The 20922-nt window shown below is 35.9% G+C and overlaps 1 protein-coding gene across 1 annotated transcript in view; it reads right to left on the bottom strand.

Annotated features, from left to right (window-relative positions):
- Window positions 1-20922, bottom strand: part of PAWR (pro-apoptotic WT1 regulator) — a 100865-nt gene that overhangs the window by 24351 nt on the left and 55592 nt on the right. Inside the window, exons 2-3 of the mRNA XM_016199455.2 lie at window positions 9621-9752; window positions 2053-2087 (exon numbers count right to left, since the gene is read on the bottom strand). Of these exons, the coding sequence (XP_016054941.2) occupies window positions 2053-2087; window positions 9621-9752 (167 nt within the window). The remainder of the gene's footprint in view (window positions 1-2052; window positions 2088-9620; window positions 9753-20922) is intronic.

The raw sequence follows: 20922 nt of genomic DNA, 5'->3' as shown, positions 1-20922 counted from the left end.
AACCCAGGTATGTGCCCTTGACCAGAATCGAACTCTTGACTCGTCAGTCCACAGGCCAACGCTCTAACCACTGAACAAACTGGCTAGGGCTGAAGTTTAACTCTATTCCCCAAACCAAAACTTTTTTTTTGTCTGAGAATGGTAGGTGCAAAATAGGACAAATCAAAGCTATTTGACTGGCAATGATTTCTTGCAAAAGAAAAGAGATTCTTTCTAGTTTAAAACTATTCATGTTTTGTAAAAATTACCAAGCAATGTATAAATGTTAGGAGCTTTTAAAAGCATCTGAGTTTCATTATACCTAAATCAAAATTACCCATAAATGAAAATAAAAGCCGTAGCAGTAGCAACGATATTAAGTGTTTGACAGAAATGGTTTCAGACCTATTTACTTAACTGTTGATTATCTTGGTCTTCTTATCTCCCTTTCTACCACTAATAGATATTATGGCCATGGTAAAAATTCAAAGTTAAATTTTATTTGTATATAACTTAGTATTAAAATAAGAGCTCCTCTTAGTGTTTTATTTTAGATGGAATATAATAATCAAAACTTTTAACCAAATATTTTAAACTTTAACATACAAGTAGAGGAAAACAATGGTCTTATATAAATCTAGGGATATGGTCAAGTGCAAGCTTATGGGTTCTGGAGTCAGGTTGCCTGAGTTCAAATCTAGATTCAGAGGCTAACTAGCTTTGTAACCCCAGTGAAATTATTCTACCTCTTTAACCCCTCATCTATGAAATGAAAGTAAATGAGAACTGAATGAAATCTCTCTGTAAAGCACTTTGGGCATTATAAGCACTTGATTTATAATTATTCTATAATTATTAGCACATGTATGATCACATCTTCTAAAACCTTTATGGCTTCAACAGGGAAGAACAAAGCTAATATCCCAGGCATCTCCATCAAACAACTTCTCATACTACACATGTGCACAGACACTCATATTTTCTGGTAAAAGCATTACTCATTGTGTAGAGGTGGTGCCATGGGATTGCTTTACTATGGTCTGAATGTTTGTGACCCCCTGAAAATTCATGTCCAAATCCTACTGCCCAATGTGATGGTATTAGGAGGTGGGATCTTGGGGATGTGCTTAGGTCACAAAGGTGGAGTCCTCATGAATGGAATCAGTGTTCTTATAAAAGACCCTACAAGAGCTCCCTAGCCCTTTCCACCATGTGAGGATAGAGCAATAGGTTGTCAGTCAGCAACCCAGAAGAGGGCCCTGACCTGAAGCTGACCAAAATTGCACATTTCTAATCTCTGACTTCCAGCCTACAGAACCATGAGAAATAAATTTCAGTTGCCTAAAAGCTACCCAGTCTGTGGTACTTTGTTATAGCAGCCTGAACAAAACTAAGGAAGGACCCAACTATGCACCCCCAAAATTCTTATGCTGAGGTCCTAACCCCCAATGAAATGGTCTGTTTGAAAGGGGAACCTTTGGGAGGTAATTAGGTTTAGGTGAGGTCATGAGGGTGGGGCCCTCACAATGGGATTAGTGTCTTTATTAAGAAGGACCTGAGGGAATCCACCCTCTCTCTCTCCACCATTTGAGGACACAGCAAGAAGGCAGCCATCTGAAAGTCAGGAACAACCCTCATCAGAATCCAACCCTGCTGGCACCCTGATCTTGGACTTTACAGCCCTCCAGAACTGTAAGACAATAAATTTCTGTTTAAGCAATCCTGTCTATGGTTTTTTGTTATGGCAGCCCAAGCTGAGTAATACAGGTGGTATTTTCAATGTTTAAATACATAAGGAAAAATGATTCTAAGTTTTTATTTTGCTAAGTTCATCAGGTCCATACAAATTCACAGTGTACACAGTTTCAAAGACTGCAAGGTATGCCAGAATATGTCATGGTTAGACAGACATTACACTCCTGCCTACAGTGTAATTTCGTTTTAACAGCACAATATAAAGGTTTCTTAGTTTTCAAAAAGCTGCTCGACAGTTCTAGTTAGTTAAGCCATGGTGAGACAGACATTACATTCACGTCTACAATATGTTGTAAGTCATACCTTAAAGATTCTTACCTTTTGTATCTGCCTGAAACTGTTCTAGATGGCTCCTATGAAGTGAAAATAATGACATATCAGTATGGGTGTGTTCACAAGCACACAATTCCAGATTACATGTAAAAGCAGATAGAAAATATCTAATTTTGAAAGAAAATCATTTGGAATAATTGCCATTACTTTTAAAAATTCGAACTGTTGGTCACACAAAACAAGACTCTACATCTGATATTTCAGATAAAACCACTTTTTTAAAATTGTATTTTTAAAAGAATTTTAAAAGCTAAGAAAATAAAGGAAGAATCATTCCTCAAACATCACTTTTAAATATATTTGAAAGTCAATGAGCATTAAAATATGCAACAATTACAATCCCTTCCAGTCTATTTTATGCCCTCAATTCTTTAATAAACCTACAATTCACCACACACATATTTAATAACCACAGCCTATTTTTAAAAACAGCTAAACATAAAAAGTGAGAATGCATTTTTGATGCTGAGTTTAAAGTGCCAAAACAAAAATTGCTGTAAGTTAACATTAACCATTGGGGTGGGAAATTACTATCTTGCAACTAACCAGACAGTTATTTCTCTGTTCAGTCTTTTAATAGCCCAGGCTCTCCCTATATTTTTACAGTATCATTTTAATAAAACTGGTCAAAATTAAACGGTGACCCAGAGATTGCTGATTCAATTCCTGGTAAGGGCACATGCCTGGGTTGCGGGCTCAATCCCCAGTAGGGGGTGTGCAGAAGGCAGCCGATCAATGTTCCTCTTTCACATCCATGTTTCTCTCTCCCTCTCCCTTCTTCTCTAAAATCAATAAAAACATATTTTAAAAAATGTAAATGGTGAATCTTTTTAAACACTGATAACTCTTTTTTCTAGTTAATCATTTAAAGTCTCTAAGAGAGGCCTACAATAAAAGAATTTCAGAAATGATTGAAGTCAGAGAATAATTTCCCTTTATAAGATGACCACATTCCAGACTAAAACAGCAAATGCTGACTGCATGGTGCAATAAAAAACATACCAATGTGGGGAATCAGTATAGCAAACCATATGGTTAAGAGTAAGATTTAGATCTAAGGGCCAGTACTATGGGTAGGTTATTTAACTTCTATCAGTCTCAGTTTCTTCATTTTCAAAAAGGAATAATAACCTTTATTTTATTGGATTATTGTGGAAATTAAATGGCATAAGTGAGTAAAACAATTAACACAATTCCTTTGTAATTAACCTGAAGTAACCAAGTGACAGGACACTAGAAGTACCCACATGTGTGGGCCTGACTTAACATGCCTACCTCTGAGAAAGCCATGCTTTGACAGTCAGTTCAAAGACATGTTTTAACCCTCCCTGGGTATCAGCTGTTCTTTACTTGCTAGCCTAAGTAAACTTGAGAGCAGCAATTTTCAACCTGTGTGCTCCAAGAATTTGTTTTTAACATATGCTTTTATTGATTTCAGAGACAGAGGAAGGGAGAGGGAGAGAGAGATAGAAACATCAATGATGAGAGAAAGTCGTCCATCAGCTGCCTCCTGCACGCCCCCTACTGGGAATTGAGCCCTCAACCTGGGTATGTGCCCTGTCCCGGAACTGAACTGTGACCTCCTGGTTCGTACATAGGTCAACCCTCAACCACTGAGCCACTCCAGCCAGGCTGCTGCAAGAACTTTTAAAACATGCAATACCTGACAATTTAGTCAGGGGCACTGACCTCTTTTCCCTTAGATTGTCAAATAAAAAAATGACAATAGCCAACACAATAGCAATCTTGTGTGAAAATTATACCTATTTTTTGGTGTGCCGCAAAATCTCAGTAATTAGTTTGTGTGTGCCATGAGATGGAAAAAGGTTGAAAATCGTTACTTTAGAGTTTTCCTATCTGCCTGTCATTAATGTGACAGCCCCTAAAGATAAGGCAGATTCATCTTGGTACTTTGTACACCAAACATGTAAAACAGATCTATTTACAAAAATATGAAATCTCTAGTGAATACTAACAAAGAATATACTTTATGAAATTTAGTTTTTAAATTATTTTTGAAACCATAATAACTACATTAAAATGTTAGTCACTGGTTATTCAGATAAAGAAGAAATATTAAGCTTATGTGTATCTACTCAAAATACATTTTATTGAATGCTGATGCTAATGATTTCATATGAAACTTAGTCCCCTAAAGTCTCACAAACAGCAGTTCAAATAACATTTTATAAAAGCTTCCTTTTATAAAAATTCCTAATCTTATTCTATAGGAACTAAAACTAAGGCATATACCTTAAATGATACCTTTCTAAATATGCATTAGAAAAAATGCTAATAATGCCCTAAATTTCAAAACATGACAGCAACTTAATTACCCAGACTACCTCTTACTGAAATGGAGTAAGCAGAACTGATGAAAATAGCCCTTACTGGATTTGCTGATTTGTGCATTACTGATGTATAGATTGAAATGGTATAAACAACCTGGCAATAAATAATATTCCTGAGGCTTAAAATAAGTATTTCCCTAATGTGGTAAAACTTTGGTTTTAGAGCAGAATTTATCAAATACAGAAATGTGAATGGAGGGCATTTTCAGCAACATTAAACTATAGTGGCATTATACTATTGTGTTTTGGCCCAACTGTAAATGAAAGTATGAGACAAGTTTCCAGGTAAGCAGAGTAACAGAAAGTTAAATAATACCAGTTTCCTGCATTACTTACAGCTTTTTTAAAAAAACTGGTCACACAAAACATCTCAATTAAGTTTTGGGGTCAATAAATATGTTTTTATTGACTTCAGAGAGAGGAAGGGAGAGGGAGAATAGACAGAAACATCGAGAGAGGCATCAATCAGCTACCTCCTGCACACCCCCTACTGGGGACTGAGCCCAAAGCCCGGGCATGTGCCCTTGCCGGGAATCAAACCGTGACCTTCTGATTCATAGGTAGATGCTCAACCATTTAGCCACACAAGCCGGGGTCATTAAGTTTTGTACAGTATTTTCTATAGAGCTAGAAGTTAGAATGCTAACACACTTAATCAAATCACTCCATGCTCATGCCCAAGATGATGTGTAAACCATTTGAATTTAAGCTTATTTCTATATAACTAATACTTAAATAGTTAAAATTCCAACAAAGGCAGACAACACTTAAGTTTATTCTTATTGGTAGATTTGAATATGGTCTTTTATTAGATTATCCACTTTGCAACTGTTACTTCACAGTGATTCTAGTAATCAATACATTTCTTAATAATGAAATGTTCGCTAAATTGGATAGAATATATCAGTATTGGGACTAGTAGAGATTGAAAGGGTAGTTAGTAGTTTGCTTATTATGCATTTTCAAGATCGATAATTACAGATGGAGTTTAAAGTAATCTCTATACCCTCTCCAAAAAGAAAAAATCAGGCATATCTTGAATAAGAAATGTTACATAGAAAAAAACAAAACCAATGCCTGTAGTGCAGCAAAAGAGTCCCTTATAATTTTAAGGAGGAAAATACTTGAAGTTCCTATACATTAAAACAAAATTCTATACACATATAAACTACCTCAGATTTTTTTTAACAAGAAGCATCTATATTTCTATGGACACACAAAAATTTCCAAGCAAAGGGTAACAACTTAATAATTACTGGTAAAGTTAATTCAATTCTAAATATGGGGAGGGAAAGGAGAAATACCAGCATCACTGAAACTCCTTGTAAAAAATACAACTGCTAAGAATGATACTGGTCTTAAAATTCTGCTTCAAAGACTATGTAATTAGACCTTCAACTAACTCTAAAGTATGTTATATAACTGATTTAAAATATACTTTTCCTGGAATAATCTTCCTTGCAAGGGGATGGTTTATATTACTAAAGGGAAAGGGGAAAGACCTATGCAGAGCTTAGAAAATGTTGGCAAAGCACAAACTGTTTTGTGTAAGTTTAAACAAAACATTCTGCTAAATTCAAGCTGAGAATAGTCAACAAGGAAATCCCATAAACACTGTGTTTACAGGTGCAGTGGCTGATCAGAACTAGTCAGGTATAAACAAATATAAAAGCACATGTGACATGCCCTAGCCGGAGTGCCTCAGTGGTTAGTGTTGGCCTGCGCACAGAAGGGTTGTGGATTCGATTCCTGGTCAAGGGCACGTACCTGGGTTGCAGGTTCAATCCTCAACCCAGGTGCCTCGGTGCATGCAACAGGCAACCAATCAATGTCTCTCTCTCACACTGATGTTTCTCGATGTCTCTCTCCCCGTCTCCCCCAGCCCCTTCTCTCCTTCCCTTCTACTCTCTCTAAAAATCAATGAAAAAAATATTCTCAGGTAAGGATTTGAAAAAAAAAAAAGCACATGTAACAAAATAATACTTAAGTTATTAAACTAATTAGCAACAAAGCCATAGCCCTCAGTAAAATTATGGCATAATATACTAACTGGCCCTCAAGACTAACTTAAAATACCTATGCTAGTATACTTAATGTAGCAAGACAGACTGCTGAAGACGAATACAGAATATCTGTAATGTATATAACTGATAAAGTAACTAAGAAAATGAAAAGACAAGAACTTTATCAAATTAACAAAGATTAACAAAGTAAAAACTCATAATTTCCCTTCCTTTCCTGAACCATTCAATCCTGAAGCCATTAGGTAGGGCAGAGGAAGGTGGGGAGAAAACACAGTGATCCAAACTTGGGTACTGAAATACTGAAACACTATGTGAAGAAGAGCTGCTTGGCATAGAGTATCAGAGCCCAAGCAAACAGAGGAGTGACCATACAGCAGGGGGATCTGTCTGGCCTAAGAAATTGGTTGTAAAAAATAAGGAAGGGGTCTACAAAGCAGGAAAGGGAAGGCAGGTTATCAGTCCTGAGGCAAGGTCAGAAAGGGAGTCATATGAAGGGACATCAAGAACCCCAAGCAGAGCCCTGGCAGGGTGGCTCAGTTGGTTGGAGCATCATCTCACTCACTGAATGGTCATGGGTTTGATTCCCGGTCAGAGCACATACCTAGGTTACAGGTTCGATCCTCCGTCAGGGTATGTGTGGGGGCAACCGACTGATGTTTCACTCTCACATCAATATTTGTTTCTAACTCTGTCTCCCTTACTCTCTAAAATCAATAAAAAGCATGTCCTCAGGTGAGGATTTAAAAAAAAAGAACCCCAAGCAGAGTGTGATGGTCATCCATTTAGGAGGGTGGCCCAGAATAGCATTTTAGAGCCCCAGAAGGGTATGTCCTCAATACCCTCAAAGAGGTAGCCTGGTGTGGCAAACCCACATCCCCTGCACGTCAAAGAACATGTCTGCAGAGGCATGAGCAGGGTTGATGTGCCAGAGCCCAACGAGGATGAAGAGTGTGTCCAGAGAGTGGTATCCTGGCCTATAAGTGTCAAAACCCAATCAGGTTGACAAGGAATCCTGTGGGAGAGGAATCCAGCATGAGGTCTCAAGAGTCTGAACAGGAACAAAGAAAAAGACCATGGCGAAGAGCAGCCTGTCACAGGACAGAAGAAGCTAAGCAGTGTATAAAAGGGAATCCCCAGAGGGCGGTGACCTGATGTGAGGAGTCACAAATCAAGCAGGGTAAGGAAAGCATCCCAGAGCCTCACATGGGATGCCCAAGCCTGAAGACAGTGAGGAAAGTATTCACAGCGAGAGCCAGCATGGGATGTCAAAACCCACTTGTGGTGAGGAAGGCATAAGTGTAAGGAAGGGGTGGCAATGGGAGGTAGATTACATACAGGGGAATTGAACAAATAAGAAAACAAATTTAGAATAATGGGAAACAGGTTTCTCAATGTCACAAAAGGGAGTTACAAATACTAGAATAAACCTTATGGTATTAGACATGAACTGGAGATATTGGTAAAAACTAGTTTCAATATCTATATAGATAGATGGATATAGCTAGGTATGAATGTAGACAGGGAGTCAGGCAGATATATATATATATATATACACGTATGTATGTACACATAGACATACATATATTTTATTGGTCTGCATATAGAGAAGAACTAGGAATAGTGACATCTTTTTTTTTTTAATGTTTTATTGACTTGAGAGAGAGGAAAGGAGGGGGGAGAGAGAGACAGCAGCATCATTGATGACAGAGAGTCATTGATCAGCTGCCTCCTGCACGCCCCTGACTGGGGATCGAGCCCACAACCAGGGCATGTTCCTTGACCAGGAATCAAACCATGATCTCCTGGGTCGTAGGTTGATACTCAACCTCTGGGCCATGCAGGCTGGGCAGAATAGTGACAACTTAATAACACAAGATGTACATGTTACCTACAGCCCAGATCTTGGCTTCAAAATATCATTTTCCAGGAAAAGGAATCAAGCCTCCTTAGAGAAATGGCTGCTTCCAAGGCTGAAGGTAAGAGAGCTAAAGATGAGCCTGTAACATCTTATTATAACGGAAAACAAAGAAATATTCCATGAGTGATTCCATGAGTGGATTTATACTGAGGCATCCCAATACCATGAACTCCCAATTTTTTGTGCCACAAGAATTAAAAATAACAGCTAATTTAAAACTGAGTTAAATTTTATTTTAAGAAGTATTTTATAATTACAGAGAAATACAGATGTTTCTAACAATTCACAATTTTGTCTTTTATTATTATGTTTAAACATTTGACTTTGTAGAAACTTGTTCAACTCTTTATTTGCTATGCAATTCTAAAACAAATATCAGTCCGGCTGGCGTGGCTCAGCAGCTGAGTATCGACCTATGACCCAGGAGATCAAGGTTCAATTTCTGGTCAGGGCACATGCCCAGGTTTCAGGCTCAGTCCCCAGTAGGGGGCTTGCAGGAGGCAGCCGATCAGTGACAATCTCTCATCGTTGATGTTTCTATCTATCTCTCTCTCCCTCTCCCTGAAATCAATAAAGACGTATTTAAAAAACAAACAAACAAAAAAAAACAAATATCAAACTAGAAGAGAACTGTACACTCACTTAAATTTACTAATTCTTACTTTTTTAAGAGCAAAGAGGTAATTATTATCCTTGGTTGTTTTTACAATTGATACTGTTTACTTAAATTTACTAATTCTTACTTTTTTAAGAGCAAAGAGGTAATTATTATCCTTGGTTGTTTTTACAATTGATACTGTTTATACCTGCTTATTAGTAAGTCAGTCAGCAAAATATTCATTGACCAGGAAATAAAGACCAAACACTGCTTAAGTCAAAAGTATTTGGATGTAAGGAAAATCAGTAGTTAAATCCACTGAAAATATTTCAATGAAGCTGATGCAACCAAAATGAAACTAGAACAATTATTAACAATAGCTTATAAATTATCTTTAAAATAGCTAGTGACGCCTGGTGGGAGTGGCTCAGTTGGTTGAGCCTGGTCCAGTGTACAGAAAGGTTATCGGTTCAATTCCAGTCAGGGCATATACCTGCATTTCTGGTTGGATCCCCAGTTGGGTGTGTGTGGGAGGCAACTGAGTGATGTTTCTCCCATATCTATGTTTCTTTCTCTCTCTCCCTTCCTCTCTCTAAGCATTCCTTAGGTGAGGATTAAAAAAAAAAAAAGCTAGTGATGTCCTAGTATTTTTAAATACTCACTTGTAGCAAATAGGAACTGCCTGGATCTAATAAACTGACAGCTTCATTCTGCATTGTGTTCTGTTGTGTAACTGCATCTTCTCTTTTTCGCTCTTTCTGTCCTGCTTCATCATCTTCATATTCATCTAAGCACTGAAAGAAAGAATAGTTTCCATTTTATTCCATATAATATTAATAGAACATTTTTAAAGTATGTGAAGATACATTTGATAGTATTAAAGAAATATTTGTGCATTCAGAAACTAATTTACACAATACAGGTGTTCCTTTCAGCAATATATACATTTAATTCCTATAAATTAAATTACCTGCTTAACACCCAAACCTCCACATTCATACCCCTGTCAACATCTAATCTCAAGGTTGCTTAAAAGTAAGGTTCACTCATTCTGTATCATTCATTCAACAAGTAAACAAACTGTGTCTATCTTAAACAAAGCACTTTTCAGAAGGTAACAAAAGATACACCACAGACATGGAATGTACAGTCTACAGGGAAGATAAGACATATATATAAAACAATGATAAAGGCCACTTTCTAGCTTATTAGTGCCTGTGAGTAGATACAAAAAGAGTTTTTTCAGTTGGGGAGTAAGTCTTCTACAAAGACTCTACAGAAGAGTTTATAATTTAAAGGATGGGTATGATTTAGAACTGCAGATATAGAAAAAAGAGAATTTCACATGGCGGAAAGAGCACATGGAAAAATTTACAGGAAAGGGAGTTGCTAAAAAACTGAATCAACACCAGCATTATCTACTCCAAGACTTTTTTACATGAAAAAAAAACACACACCCATAATCAGAAACAAAACTCTATTACACCCATTGTAACTGAACACACTCCTAACCAATACACTGCCCTAAAGGGTTCTGTGAAAGACAAAAAAATAAATAATGTCCCTGCAGGCACTCTGCAAACACTAAGACACTGACCAAAGCACAATATGGCAGGAAAGAAAATAGAACTTATAAATTCTCCAAAGAGAAAAAAAAGACTGAGGCCACTGTGCAAACCAAGAAGGATCACTGGAGTGTCTGGAATGGGAGGAACCTAGTACACAAGCAGCACATTCAAAGACACAAGGTCCAAGATGGGGGATATGGAAGCTGAGACAGTCTTAAATTAGGCTGATGTGGGGAGAAAGCTGGGGAAAGAAAGGAAAGGGTGAATTCAAGAAATAAGCAGGCTGAGGTTCCAGAGAATGTTCAGGGTCCTCTCCTGTAATGAAACTAAACTGTGTGTACTGGTATCATCTGGTCCTACTCATGTACCCGTCAGAAATGGGGTTGGATAACTAGTGCGAGAAAAATGATCATACTGTGGCTACTGCAATTGCTATGAGTAATAAACTGTCCTTGTCTGTGACCCAAGAGATTTGTGTCTTCTGTCAGGATCCATAAAACTATAGTAGGCTGACATGGTAGCCTGCAAGCAGGGTAAGATCTCTGACCCTTCACAGTTCTTGACAAAGGTGAAGATTAGAAAGGCCCATGTTCTGATCACAATGAAATATAAGTAATAAAAATAGCTTGAGAAGACTGTACTTTTCACTACATAACATGAAAAAATGTTATAGTGCTACAATTCCCTGGAATATAAGTAAAACATGCTCAAACTGATTTTGTGAAAAGAATCTGTATACAGCAATTCACAGTACAGATTAACAGAGACAAGTACCAAAAGTGGAGACACTAGTCAAACAAACAGTAGGTAATTTGATCCTATGAAAAATGGTATTTCCTAGGTGGAAAATAGAATCAATAAAAGAAATTTAGTAAAGGCTATCAACAGTTTAAGAAATTTGTCCTGATTAGAAAAGGAAACTCTATTAGGACTTTTTAAAAAAATTTCTAAAACCAATAGAGTATAATGTTTAATGGTAAAATATCAACAAAATTTAAAAGCAAAATTAGAGTTAAGACATTAATGTCCACTATCAACACAGTTGTTGGCATCACTCTGGAAGGACTACCTGATAAAACTAGGTAAGAAAAAAAAGAGATTTCAGCATTAGAAAGAAGGCAAATCTTCATCACTTTAGATGATACGATCCTGTCAGAAATATAACCTAAAAATATTTTAGAATTATTAGAGTTACTTAAGATGGTTTTTCAATAAGTAAGCAAAAATAACTTCCCAAAGTAACATCAATAGCCATTTAGATTATAAAATTTTAAAAGTAACGCTAAAAATAAACTAAAACACTATGAAAAAACTATAAAACTTTACTGAGGAATATAAATTAAAACCTATTCTTAAACTGAGAAGAACAATATTGTAGAGGTGTCTATAGTCTATAAGTCAACTTATAAACTGAATAAAAATGTCAATCAAAATCTTAAGAGAATTTATTTGGAAAGTAGGGTGGATCATCTGGATGCACAAATACTAAGATATCCAGAAAAGTTACTTAAAAAAAAAAGTTTATGACAGAACACTCACTCTGGTTAACTAACATTAAAATGTAAAAAAGCACAATAATGAAAACTGTATGACAGAGGCCCTAAAACAGAAAAGAAACTGAGTAAAGAAATTCTTCAGCATATAGTACTGAGATGAGAATCAACCATTTAGTGTATGGTAGGGGCTGGGAAGCAACAGTACAAGACCTGGACAGAATAAAGAGTGGTCTCATCTCTAGTCTTCTACTCTATGAAAGCAATCATCCTTTCTCCAGTACCTAGATTGCAAAAATCCCTGAATGTAGGATTGAACGTCAGTAGCATGAAGCTAGAATTCTTAAATCATAGAATAGTATAGATAAAAAGTAAAAGTTGAGGAAGGTACCCATGAACTCCGTGAGCACTGGGATGTTGTTTATCTTTGTTTTCATTTCTGAAACACAGCCCTTCACCACTAACCTTCCCTCCTCTCATGCCCTCAATAAATGTAGACTCTCTTATCAGCAGCACATTAAAAGAAAGGGAAAAACTCTTCAGTAAATGTTTGATAAATGAATGAGTTACCAAGATGAGACAAATCAGGGAGATGGACTGTGGCACCCCACGTTAACATTCTGAATGTTCTTTTCCATGGCAACACCATTATCCACTGACCTGGGAACCTATTCATCATACCATACTATCTCTGTGGAGAGTGTGCATGTTACATCCCAGGCAGCTTTTAGAACAGGGATTACTTGATGAATCACAACTTCCCTCTGAAGTTCTTCTAGCAATCTGTACAGTTCTTTTAGCAACAAGCATCCTAAAATTCTTTAAGCTATCTTATATAACTGGAATAAATATAACTAGATGAACAATTTGATAGAAATGGTGAGAAATAAGAAAAGAATGAAATCAAAAAAGAACTGAGTTAATAGACAAAGGTGAGCAAAGATATTTTCAACTTCGGTTTCTTGCAAAGATTAATAATTCTCTAAGCACACAGCTGGCTGGTATCCTTATGGGAGAAACACAATTTTTAAATAAGTACTAGGAAAAGAGAACCAAGAAAAAAACTAAGTATTTTTTAAAGTTTTTATGAATTATAAGCTTTTTATATCTAAGGGGAACAAATGAAAACAGACATTGATTTTATATATCAATAATGTGGGACTGAATTCCCAATCTCTCTTCCCAGCTCTCATTTCTAAATAAATGTAAACAGGTAGAAGTTATTCTCTCCTTTTACATGGATGAGAGAAAGCTGTATGAGAACTAGGTTAACAAGTATTTGAAATTGAAATAAAGTCAGATTATAAGAAATAACAACTTTTAAACAGAGATGTTATAACAAGCATCACTGAATTTCATCGAGCTCTGCTTCTGCCAAAATTGAGCTTTACAGGACTAATGTGTTAACTTAAAAACCCCTTTAAAAGGTATGATTTTCATTGCCACTAATTAATGTTGAAAAAATGAGAAGCTATAACATGTTCTAAAATAATTATTCATATCATTGCTATAGATCTGACAAAGTAACCAAAGAAAATTAGGATATCTGTAAAGCCCTATTAGTTAGGACTCAAAAAACTAATTCATAGGAATAGGATGAAAAATTTAGAAATAGATTCAAATACACAGACAAACTGAGTTTATGATAAAAGTAGAAACTCACATCAGTGGGAAAAGATGAACTTTTTTATATGTGGTTTGGGGAATAACTGGATAGCAGTATTAAAAAATGACATTGGATTTATTCCACACACCACATACCAGGGTAAATTTCAGTGCATCGTTAAAAATAAGCAAAAATTTGAAGATACTCCACCAAAGAAAACACAGGGATGGCAAAATAACACAAGAAAATAGGCTCAATATCATTAGTCATTAGGGAAATGCAAATTAAAACCATAATGGGCTATCACGACACACAAACTGGAATAGCAAGTGATAGGATTTGAAACAACTGAGTATCTCCTATATTGTTGGTGACTACTAAAAATGGTATAGCCATGTGAGAAACCAGTTTGGCAGTTTCATAAATATAAATATAAATAAATATAAATATAAATATAAATATAAATATAAATAATATAAATAATATAAATATAAATAATATAAATATAAATATAGATACACTTATCATATGACCCAGAAATTCTAGTACTAGTTATTACCAAGAGAAATGGAAACATATTCACTGAAAACTTGTACCCAAAAAAATCAGCTTTTCTTGTAATAGCCAAAACCAGAAACAGTCCAAATGTCCATCAGCTGGTGAACAGATTAACAAATACTAGTTCAGCCATGTAGTAGAATACTACTCAGAAACAAAATGAATGAGTCTCAAAGGTATTATGCTACAAGAAAAACAGAAAGTGAAGGCTATATACTGTATGAGCCCACTTATATACTAAAGAAAGTGAAACCTTAGTGACAGAAAGCATTTCAGTGGTTTTCAGGAGCTGGATGTGTAGGGGGCTGACTGGAAAGGGGCAGGAGTGATGGAAATGTTCTACATCCTGATTCCCATGGGGATTTGCCAAGTTGTGTACATTTGCCAGAATTCATCAGATTGCACTCTTAAAACAGTGTATTATTATATGTAAATGATGCCATAATAAATATGAAAAAGAAATACAGTGGAGATACTGAACAAATTAAATGTTAAAAAAAAAAAACTAACAAAGAAAAAAAGACTGAACCTAAATCTGATTAACCTCTAGATGCAAGTACTAATTAAAGAACTAGAGGGGATAGAAGACATATTAGACAACACCATGGAGCTGCAATCATGAAAATCCAGATTGTGGGAAACTCTAAGCAGGGCTCAAAAAACTATAAAAGACCAAGGTGCAAATAATTTAGGCTTCTGGAGCTACATAAGGAAGGTATTTTGTTGTTTTTTAAAATAACCCTTTAAAAATATAAGAAACACTTTTTAGTTCTGTTTCATACAGAACCACGCTTCTGCTATAAAAGACAAAAATGGCCAGTTTCCACAACCAATAAATCTGAAACTCAGAAGGCAAGGATGACAATACCAATATATTGACCTCATTGTGTCCTTAGTAAAGAAACTATTTTAGAACTATTTTTTAAATTATCATTTAAGAGACAGTTTAAACAATGAATATATGATGAAAGTAAGCCCTAGGAGTTTCATGAGATAAAGAAATTATTTTTAACTTTTTTAGGTATGACAGTGATATTGCTCTTTTGTTTAAAAAAAAAGATTCCTTATCTTTTAGAGATATATACTGAAATATTTAAAAATGAAATAGTATGTCATCTGAGATTTGCTTTAAAATAACACAAGACATAGACTGGGCAGTGTATGCTGCCACAGATAAAACTGGCCAGGAGTTGTCAATCATTGAAGCTAAAGGATGGGTCCACGGGGACTTCATCACACCCTTCTCCTTTGGTATATGACTGAAATTCCCATAATAAAGTTTCAAAATAACAATAAAATTTAACTGTGCATTGATTAAATAACTAGAACTAGATAAATATTTTATTTGAAATAGCCTAACACTTCTGACTCTAGGGAACAAAGTGGTGGAATATTATTTGAAACTTTTCAAAGAAATGGGAAATGTTTGCAACTTGATATAGAGTGAAAAAAACCTATGTATGAATGATAGAAAATACACATTTAACTATCTCTAGATTGATTTTTCTTTTTTTCTTCATAATTGTCTATAAAGTATATGTCAGATTAGAAAATTACAAGCTAAAAACTCAGATTTTGGAATGAATGAAACCTAGATTCGAATCCCAGCTCTATCACTTAAGACTGTAATAGCATCTACTATTAACTGAGTATTTTCTAGGAATGTAGGGCACTGTTAAGCACTAGCATCCTAACATCTAGTACTTCATATAATTCTCATAAAAACCCTGGCTGGTGTTGCTCAGTGGTTAGAGTGTCAGCCTGAGCACTGAAGGGTTGCTGGTTCGATTCCCCGTCAAGGGCATGTACCTAGGTTGCAGGTTAATCCCCACCTAGGTCGGGGTGCACACTGAAGGCAACCAATCGATGTGTCTGTCTCACACTGATATATCTCTCTCTTGCCCCCCTCCCATCCACTCTCTCTAAAAATATATATATATATATCTTCAGGTAAGGATTAACAACAATAAAAAACTAAAGCAGTATATACTACATAGAAAGAGATGTGAGGATTAGAAATAAGTAACAGGCTTAAGGATATGTAGTTGTTGAGGGGTGCAGTCTAACAACAAACCCTAAGTTCAAATTTCCAACTGCCAGGCATAACCTATTTGTCAGTCATGAAATCCATTTAGTGCACTGAATTTTTTTTCCAACCAGAAGTTTACATTCAATACACCGTTCCGCATCAGTTTGAGATGTACAGCAAATTGCCCAGAAAACCATGCACTCTACAGAGCGGTCCCCCCACTGCTCCAAGCACCCACCTTGGCCCCATACTCCATTACCTCAACATTACTGACTATATTCTTCATGTTGCAATCTCCATCTCTGAGGCTATTCTGCAACTACCACTTTGTACCGCTTAATCCCTTCACCTTTTTCATTCAGCCCCTCAACCCCCTCCCCCCCTCCCCTGACAGCTGTCAGTCTGTTCTCTGTATCTATGAGTCTGTTTCTATTTTGTTCACTTTGTATATCAGATTCCACATATAACTGAAATTAAATGGTATTTGTCTTTCTCTGACTGGCTTATTTCACTTAGCATAATATCCTCTAGTTCCATCCATGTTGTTGCAAAAAGTAAGAGTTCCTTCTTTTTTACAGCCAAGTAGTATTCCACTGTGTAAATGTACCACATAGCTTTTTTTATCCACAGTACTAATGGGCACCTGGGTGACTTCTAAATCTTGGCTATTGTAAATAACAACGCAATGAACATAGGGGTGCATATATTCTTTTGCATTGGTATTTCAGGTTTCTTTGAATATACTCCCAAAAGTGGAATTGCTGGGTCATAAGGTAGTTCCATTTTTAATTTTTTGAGGAACCTTTATATGCTTTCCACAGTGGCTGCACCAATCTGCATTCCCACAAACAGTGCACCAGGGCTCCCTTTTCCCCACATCCTCACAACATTTGCTCATTGATTTATTGACGATAGCCATTCTGATAGGTGTGAGGCGGTATCTCACTGTGGTTTTGATTTGCATCTCTCTGATTAGTGATTTTGAGCAACTTTTCATATGTCTATTGGCCATCTATATGTCTTCCTTGGAGAAGTGCCTATTCAGGTATTCTGCCCACTTTTTAATTAGGTTGTTTGTTTTTCTGGTGTTAAGTTGTCTGAGTCTTCTATAGTGCAGTGAATTTTTATAAAGAAAAAGAAACAAAACAAAATAACGGTGAGCACTTCTTTGCGAAACTTTTGTTTCATATTACCTGTCAGTGCACTGAGTCACTTTGTAGAACACAGAATTGCTGGGAGTTGCAGAAGAGGAGTGTCCATGAGTTGATGATTATGTAGGTGGATGACAGTTACGTAAGGGTTCATCTGCACTGTAGTTCTGTGTATGTTAACACTTTTACTTTTTTTAAGAACAACTTTCTAAAAGGATTCTATAAGGTCTCACTTTCATGTTTTCCATCACTGACAGCAGACCAAGCTTTACCAGGTCTCATCCATCACTGTACAGATTCTCATTTCCATATTGGTCTGTACATTTCCTAATCTGATCAAATCCTGCATGCCTCCTCTCCCTTCCAAATCATTCCACTGTGCCTTCTGGAATTCCTGCTGATTAACATTTTTGCTCTCCTCAGCTGCAAAATGAAATCTAGCTGGCTCTTTGAAAAAGCTCTTTCCCCTTTTGCCCTCCTCAACAAGAAGCTATTTTTTAATTTCTCCCATACATTAGAGCCTGGTGATAGGGTTAGTGTCTTCTCTGACTACCTTTACTGAGCAAGTTTCTCCTTTGGCCACAATGCTCTAGCCCAATGATTCTCATTCAGTTAACACCACTCTCTAAGAGGCATGGAATTTTGTGGAGGCATTTTCAGTCATATACTGATTACTAAGGTATACTACTGGTTTATGGGTCCGAAGCATGAAATGGATATCGTGCAATATAAAAAATTAGTCCTGCTAAGAAAGAACTGACCTACATTCCATTCAAATATAGTGTTACTGAATAGTCATGCAGATGAAAAAAACTATAATTATCTGAGCCTAAACACATTTTACCTCTAAAAAACAGAAGGGTGGGGTGGTTGCAGAGTTCTTAAATATACAGATTTTACAACTATCCTGTAAATCCAGGGAATATAATATTTTGGTTGTTAGTAATTGTATAAAAAAAAAAAGTTGCTCAGAGGATGTCACTAACAGCAAAACTATTCATGGCATTTGAGTGCACTTTTATCAGTCCAGAAAAAAAAAGTTTGAAAGCCACTGTACTATGTTTTTATAGCTCTAAGACCTTGCTTGAGGCAACAGACTGCACATCCCAATAGCAGGATTACCATAGCATATCATCCTTTTATTATAAAACACGACTTCTATAGTATATATTCAATAAATGTTTACTGAACTAAATACTGAGGCATGTAATGGAGAGACCAGACTGGACCAGACTACAAAGGGCACTGAGGCTAAAGAAGAGTTGGGACTTGAAGTCCTATATGCAACAGCCAATCATTTAATTTCTTGAACAAATGAGAGTTATACTGCTCTTGAAAGGCTAGGCTTACAGTGATATGTATGTAAAATATACAAATAAACTTGACCTGGAAATTATAAGGTAGTAGTTTCCTACTACTAAATTTTCTGCTACTACAGCTCAAAGGTTTTGAATGTATCAAAAATTTAACAAGTTTATAGACTGAAATAACTAAAAAGAATCTACTTAATGATTGCTTTTCCCTATCAATTTTATAAAGAAGAACTCCACAAAACTCAGTTCAGTAAAAGCAATCAATGTGCCATTTGCCTACTTTCAACACAATTTGTATTATATAAGTACATTAATACATACCTATATTAACAAGAATTCTTGGACAGTAGGGGTATACCTAATAAAAATACACAATCATTACAACTATTTTTATCTAAAATAATGTATACTGAACTAAGCAAGAAAATACAATTAAAAATATTTCAATTCAGCACATTAATAATTGTTAATTTTTAATAAAATAAATGTGTAAGCCAAGTTTCGCTACTTTTGACATTTTGACAGAATAAATTGTGTGGTATACTATCTAGTTTTTAGAATAGTTCAGCTAGATATTATCTCACATCCCTTCTCCTTTTTTCATATTTTTTTAAAACTATATTTCTATTGATTTCAGAGAGAGGAAGGGCAAGAAATACCTTTAAACTACTGTTATCACTTTGGTACAAAAGCCTTTTGCTAGAACCTTTTTTTTTTTTAATTAGGAGAATGAGGCATCCTGTTTTGGGTTCAACTTGTATCATCTCTTTGTTTTCAATAAAAATTTTAGTAGCTCCATAGTATGATATCAGATATGAACACTTCACAGTTCATTTAATCATATCTGTGTGGGAGATATACATAAAAGCTACATAGTCTTTCATATAAATTTTTGTCTCCATCTCTATAATATTTTTGTTAATTCTCACTTGAGGATATTTTTTCCATCGCTTTTTACAGAGAGTGGAAGGGAGGAAGAGAGGGGGACAAAAAGGGGGGGAGGGAGGGAAACATTGGTGTAAGAGAGAGACATTAATCAGTTGCCTCCCACACGCACTCTGACCAGGGCCAGGATGGAACCTGTAACCTAGGTACATGCCCTTGTCCAGGAACTGACCCAAGACCCTTCCGTGTGCGAGCCTTGTTCTAACCACTGAGAAACACTGCCCAGGGCTCCACTGCTTTTTTTTAATGCTCTTGAAACATGCTGTCAAATTTCCCCCTAAAAAGGTTGCTCCACCCTTACTGTTTAGCTCTTTAAATTTTTTATTTATTGATGAAAGAGAAGCAGACAGACATCGATCTGTTGTTCCACTTATTTACGCATTCATTGGTTGATTCTAGTATGTGTCCTGACCTAGGAAGAATGCACAACCTTGACATATCCGGACAACGCTTTAACCAACTGAGCTACCAGGCGAGGGCTTATAGCTATCTTTAAATATAGTAGGTAAATATGGTTTCACTGAATCCTAGTATCAGCATGAACTTGTGTTAACTTTTTATTGGCTTTAGGTATTTATTTATCTTCACGTTCTTCACTGATGTCCTCTCTCAATTTTTATATTGGTTTATTCATTTCCTTAGTATTTTGAAAAGATCTTTATATAATAAGATGATGGTAACTTTTGTTATCATAAAATGTCAATTTTTTTTCTAGGTCATCTTTTTAAATCTGTTTGAAGTTTTCCTTTCGAGATTTTCTCCTTGTGGTTCTATATTAAGAAAATGTGTTTTCCACTTTAAGATCTAATAAACACATTGACAGCTTTCTGTTCGATTCATCTGACTATATTAATAGCCAAATCATATTACTTTTATCATTATAAATTAATAGTGTATCTAGTAATATCTACAGTTCCTTTCATTACTATTCACCTTTAAAGCTCTCTTGGCCATTCCCAGTCAATGTATTCTCCTGGTAAAATAATTACTTCAAAAAATTAAAATTAATGTATAAATTATTTGGAGAAAACTACTGGCATTATTTGTGTGACCTTGCAAAATGGTAACAATAGCAGTATCCACATAATAGTTGTTGCTACATAGGTTAGCAATGAGTTAGAACTAAGGAAATGAAAGTTGGCATGGACTGTGGACAGACAGCAAACAGGTGGAATCTGACTGGACTGGGGAGAGCCAATAAAAAGGCAGTAAGGTAGCAAGCAGTTACAAGATGACTCCTAGTTTTCTAGCTCATGATGTAACCCACATACACAGACAATTTAAAAGGGGGAAATGGCCCG

This window comes from Miniopterus natalensis, chromosome 2 (genome assembly GCF_054644295.1).
Source record: "Miniopterus natalensis isolate mMinNat1 chromosome 2, mMinNat1.hap1, whole genome shotgun sequence".
Classification (NCBI taxonomy): domain Eukaryota; kingdom Metazoa; phylum Chordata; class Mammalia; order Chiroptera; family Miniopteridae; genus Miniopterus; species Miniopterus natalensis.
The sequence above is the reverse complement of the archived record's forward strand: the minus strand, read 5'-3'. Positions and strand labels throughout refer to the sequence as shown.